The 4,540-nt window shown below is 45.9% G+C and overlaps 1 protein-coding gene across 1 annotated transcript; it reads right to left on the reverse strand.

The window, feature by feature from the left end:
- Window positions 1-294: 294 nt before the first annotated feature.
- LOC124696718 lies at window positions 295-2,634 on the reverse strand. The gene is made up of 4 exons (XM_047229402.1): window positions 2,493-2,634; window positions 990-1,075; window positions 719-767; window positions 295-383 (listed from the first exon to the last, which is right to left on the reverse strand). Exons 1-4 carry the CDS (start codon window positions 2,632-2,634, stop codon window positions 340-342), a joined length of 321 nt encoding a protein of 106 aa, XP_047085358.1. The 3' UTR covers window positions 295-339.
- Between the last annotated feature and the right edge of the window lie 1,906 nt (window positions 2,635-4,540).

Here is a 4,540-nt window from a genome sequence, read left to right on the forward strand (position 1 = left end):
AATCTCTACATGGCCAAATATAGCTCAGTCACCAATAATTCAGAAGTTGCATAATATTGCACTACTACCAGGCTCACTTTTGATCACAAAACAAGAAGCAAGCCTATGTGCTTGCCAGATCCATGGTGTTAAAGTAGCACAGAAGAAATTGCACAAATAAATCTAAAATATATAGGATTGGGAGCAGGGAGGGAGGAAGGAGAGCTGGGACCGAGCCTCCCATGGATGTATCTCCTCCTCTAGGCCAGCGCCGCCCCAAGCGCACCCTCCACCCATCGCCGCTCCCAGCAAGCCCAGAGAAGTGCTACACTGGCTAGCATGTGCTCATCCATCCAATCGCTACTTTCTCATCAGAAAGTCAATACCTAAGACCTTCTGTAGTTCTGTTAAAAATGTAACTAAATATATGAGTCAAGTGACAACACCTTGATTATCCAAGGGTTTCCTAGTATTTAATAGTCTCAGAACATCTGAGAAATCAATCAAGAGAAATATCCAACCTAGAATACATATGTATTATCATATTTCCCTAGTGGACACTTTTAGTAGCATCGGTTGCCGTTGTACGATCAAAAAGTGCATTGATGCTTAGCGAGAAAAGTCCAGCACACGGAAACGAAAGTATGTAATTCGTGTTACTTAGCGGAAGTGGATGATTACATATAGAACCTACACTCATATAATGCCTGGAGGAGAAGTTTCACTGAAGAGTACATACCAGTAAGACATTTAATCGAACAGCAGCTCCACAACCTTGACACGACCAACTGCATATTGAAAGGAAAAGCCCATATGACCAAAAATATTATAGAAATTTGAAAGACTACAACAGATATGTGATTTTGATGTAGTATTCCAGAAATATATAAGGCTACTTATCATAAATCCAGGAATAAATTCATGTATTGACCACAAGGATTCACAAATGGTCTGATATTCTATCCAATTTATCAAATCACTAAGCAGGGCTCAAGAACGGAGAAGCATACATATTGATGCAAAGATTCGTAGGCTCTGGAACCTGTGGAGAGAACCATTGTCACTGCTACAGCCTCGACTCTGCACACGAAAGGACCTGCAGAAGGCAAAAGTAGCGGAGATGAACATGTCTGCACTCCACTAATGTTTTTTAAACAATTAAATATAAACAAGGTCTTAGTTATATGCACTCCAATAGTTGTTCAAGAATTAAATACATATTGGGAAAATGAAACAGCTACAGATTTCCAATGGCAGAAAAAATAACTGCTTAAGTACATATATTCCTCAGGTCTGATTATTTTCCAAAAACAACTTAAGATATGTATGTGTCAATAATATTCTAAAGGTGCACCTGGGCTCATCTGTTGTTATATACTTATAATTATAATGCAAAATCAAATTATTCTGTAACAAAGAAATATTAGCAGGCATACTCACTGAATCAAATGAATACTCATAGGTGCAAATAGATAGATGTGTTTCTCAGACATGTCATACATTTTATAGTGACATGGGGACTAAGCAAACAGGGAAGAATAGAAAGAAATTCCACTCTAATTAAATTTTATGTCAGCACTAATTACATTCTGTAAAATGCATGAAACTAAGAAGTGCGATGAAATACAACAGGGGCAACATTACAATATATAGCATAATTATCTATCACTTTTTGCAGCACAATACTAATTCATGGAACCAAAATATCTGAAAGGACCTTGAGATCTCTGCCTCAACTAAATTGCAACACAAACCATTTGTTACAGGTTCAGTTAAATGTGTTAATCACAAAGGCACATAATCACATGAAGGTCTAGCAAAAGAAATATCTCACACGATCACAAAGGCACATAATCGCAGTCAACAACTTTATGGGAAAATTTTAAAAAAATTATACATGTGAGTGTAGCATCAATCATTCCATGACTGTGTTCAAGATGTTTCCCTTTACGTTTACCACGGACCATAACATCAGAATGCAAGAACAAACATGACTATGCGTGTGTGTGTGTGATAGAGACAGAGAGACCATGTCCGTCAACAAGCTCTACTATTGGATTGTTCCTTTTATCAATAACCAAAAATTATTAAGGGAAGAAAGGACCAAACCTACAAAATAGGAGGTATCAATAAGCCAACATATAATACTCGTTTTCTAAACCCAAAAATACAGTCCTGAAAACCTAGAGACAGATAATTTATTGGCCAATCAAACTCACTGCTGAAATAAACTGAATACAAAAATATATGGAAAATTCACGCAAAGCAGAAAATAATTCTTTAGAGTAAGGCAATATAACAAACATACAGTGGGCAAACCTACTGCATCGAAATAATTCTTTAGGGTAAGGCATTACAACAAATTTTGAAATACAATCAGACAAGTAAAACACAAAAAGATAAAATAATCTTCACCGAGATTGAAGCAATTGTTACATACGAATCAGAGCCGCGCGAAGTGACAAATAGTTTGAATAAAAAGGCATATACAACAGAAGCGGGAGAAGATTTACCTGAAGCTAGTTTGGCTAGCACTACCGCCAGGGTCAACCACCAAGAGCAAAAGCTCACTGCAGCGCCAGATCGACCGAGTCCAGGTCCATCTTGAGAAGTGCACACTCCTGCGGCAGCTCCTTCGGCCACGACCGCGGCCATCCCTGTCCGGCTCCATTCCGGGGGAGAGGCGGCGTGCCGCTGGCTTCCTCCACCTTGGAGTGCCCTCTCCGGCCTCGCGTCGGGCTGGAGCAGAGGAGAGAGGCCGTCGCCTTCCAGGGCGCTAGTGGTGGAGATCAGGCTTGGGGGAGACGCCCTCTCCGGCCGCAAACTCGTGCTCGCCCCGCCGCGACGGACGCCTCCTCGATCTCGCCCCACGCCGGCGCACCGGAGCGATGGACGCCGCCTCCCTCCACCGCAGGGCACCAGTCGCTGTCGACCTCACAGCGGCCTGACGTATCTGCTCCTCTTCCTCCATGTCTCTGCTACGCCGCCTGCGCCAGGTCGAGCGCACATCCCGCACCAAGGACCGCCGCCACATCCTCCTCTCCCCCGCATACGCGCCCGCGAGCGCGAGACGGCGCGAGCTCGACCGCTCGAGGGACGAGGCGGTGCAGGAGAGGAGAGCTGCGATTGGGGAGGAGGAGAGGAGGTGGGGGACGCCATCTAGGTTTTCACCCGTCCAAGAGAACGAAGGCGACGAGAAGTGCTGTCGTATCTGTCTCTTGCTGGCGGCCCCGCACGCTTTCGGGCCCGAGTGTCATGGACCGTGAATGAGTAGCGTCAGGTTGAAAAAGAAAATACCGCATCTAACGGCCAGGGTGAAACGTGGGCTCGCGAATTCACTGTCCATGGTAAAACGGACGACCACGATGGTTTTGCCCCTTTTGAGGCCTCCTGGAGGCGGGTACTCTATCAACATTTATAGAAGTAATACTCACATGTTTTTTATATACACTTTATATCATTTTGATGCATTTTCCGGCACTAACCTATTAACAAGATGCCGAAGCGCCAGTTCCTGTTTTCTGCTGTTTTTGGTTTCAGAAATCCTACACAGGAAATATTCTCGGAATTGGACGAAACAAAAGCCCACGGTCTTATTTTCCACGGAGCCTTCCAGAAGTTTGAAGAGGAGATGAAGAGGGGCGACAAGGCGGCCACACCATAGGGGGGCGCGGCCCCACCCCTGGCCGCGCCGCCTTATGGGGTGGGCCCCTCGAGCGTCCCTCGACTCTGCCCCTTGGCCTATATAATCTCTCCATCGCGAAAACCCTAGTACCGAGAGCCACGATACGAGAAAACATACTGAGACGCCGCCGCCGTCAACCCTACCTCGGTTGACGTGGGCATTACCCTTCGGGTAACCGACATTGCCCTATCCTACATTATCTAGTTGGAGGCCCATGAAGGCACCTGGAGGAGAGACGGGCCACCTGGATGGCGCACCAGAAGATTCCTTGGCGAGCAAGACAAGGAAGCAGCCGAACAAGGAAAGATTAGATTTAAAACTACTGTAAACCTAGTCGTACTCGATTAGACCTCTTGAGACCTGGCCCCCTATATAAAGGCCAGGAGAGGGGCTGCCGAGGGATACAATCAATCTTAGCAATCTTAGCCACCAAAAGTCTAGAGCTAGGTCACCATAGCACTTAGCCTCTCGACGAGATCTCAGCCGAACTATTCGGCACCCCATTGTAACCCAATATCTTCATAATCAAGATCAGACAGGCAGGACGTAAGGGTTTTACCTCATCGAGGGCCCCGAACCTGGGTAAATCGCTCTCCCCGCTTGTCTGTGAACCGATGTCTCGAGTTAGCTCGCAGGATTCCATCAACCCTAAGCCCCAATCGAAGGGCATTGCCGAGGAGTACCCTCGACAATTGGCGCCGTCTGTGGGAAACCTGTTGGCACAAGATCGGTCATCGGCAGATCTAGTCATGTCATCGGCAGCTTCATCGACACCATCATCGCCAATTCTGGGAAGCCCGATTCGATTCGGCTCCTACGAATTCACCCCGCACAGTGACTCGTCTCGCTCGACCTTTTCTGATCTACAAGGAAACA

Source organism: Lolium rigidum, chromosome 3 (genome assembly GCF_022539505.1).
Source record: "Lolium rigidum isolate FL_2022 chromosome 3, APGP_CSIRO_Lrig_0.1, whole genome shotgun sequence".
Taxonomy (NCBI): domain Eukaryota; kingdom Viridiplantae; phylum Streptophyta; class Magnoliopsida; order Poales; family Poaceae; genus Lolium; species Lolium rigidum.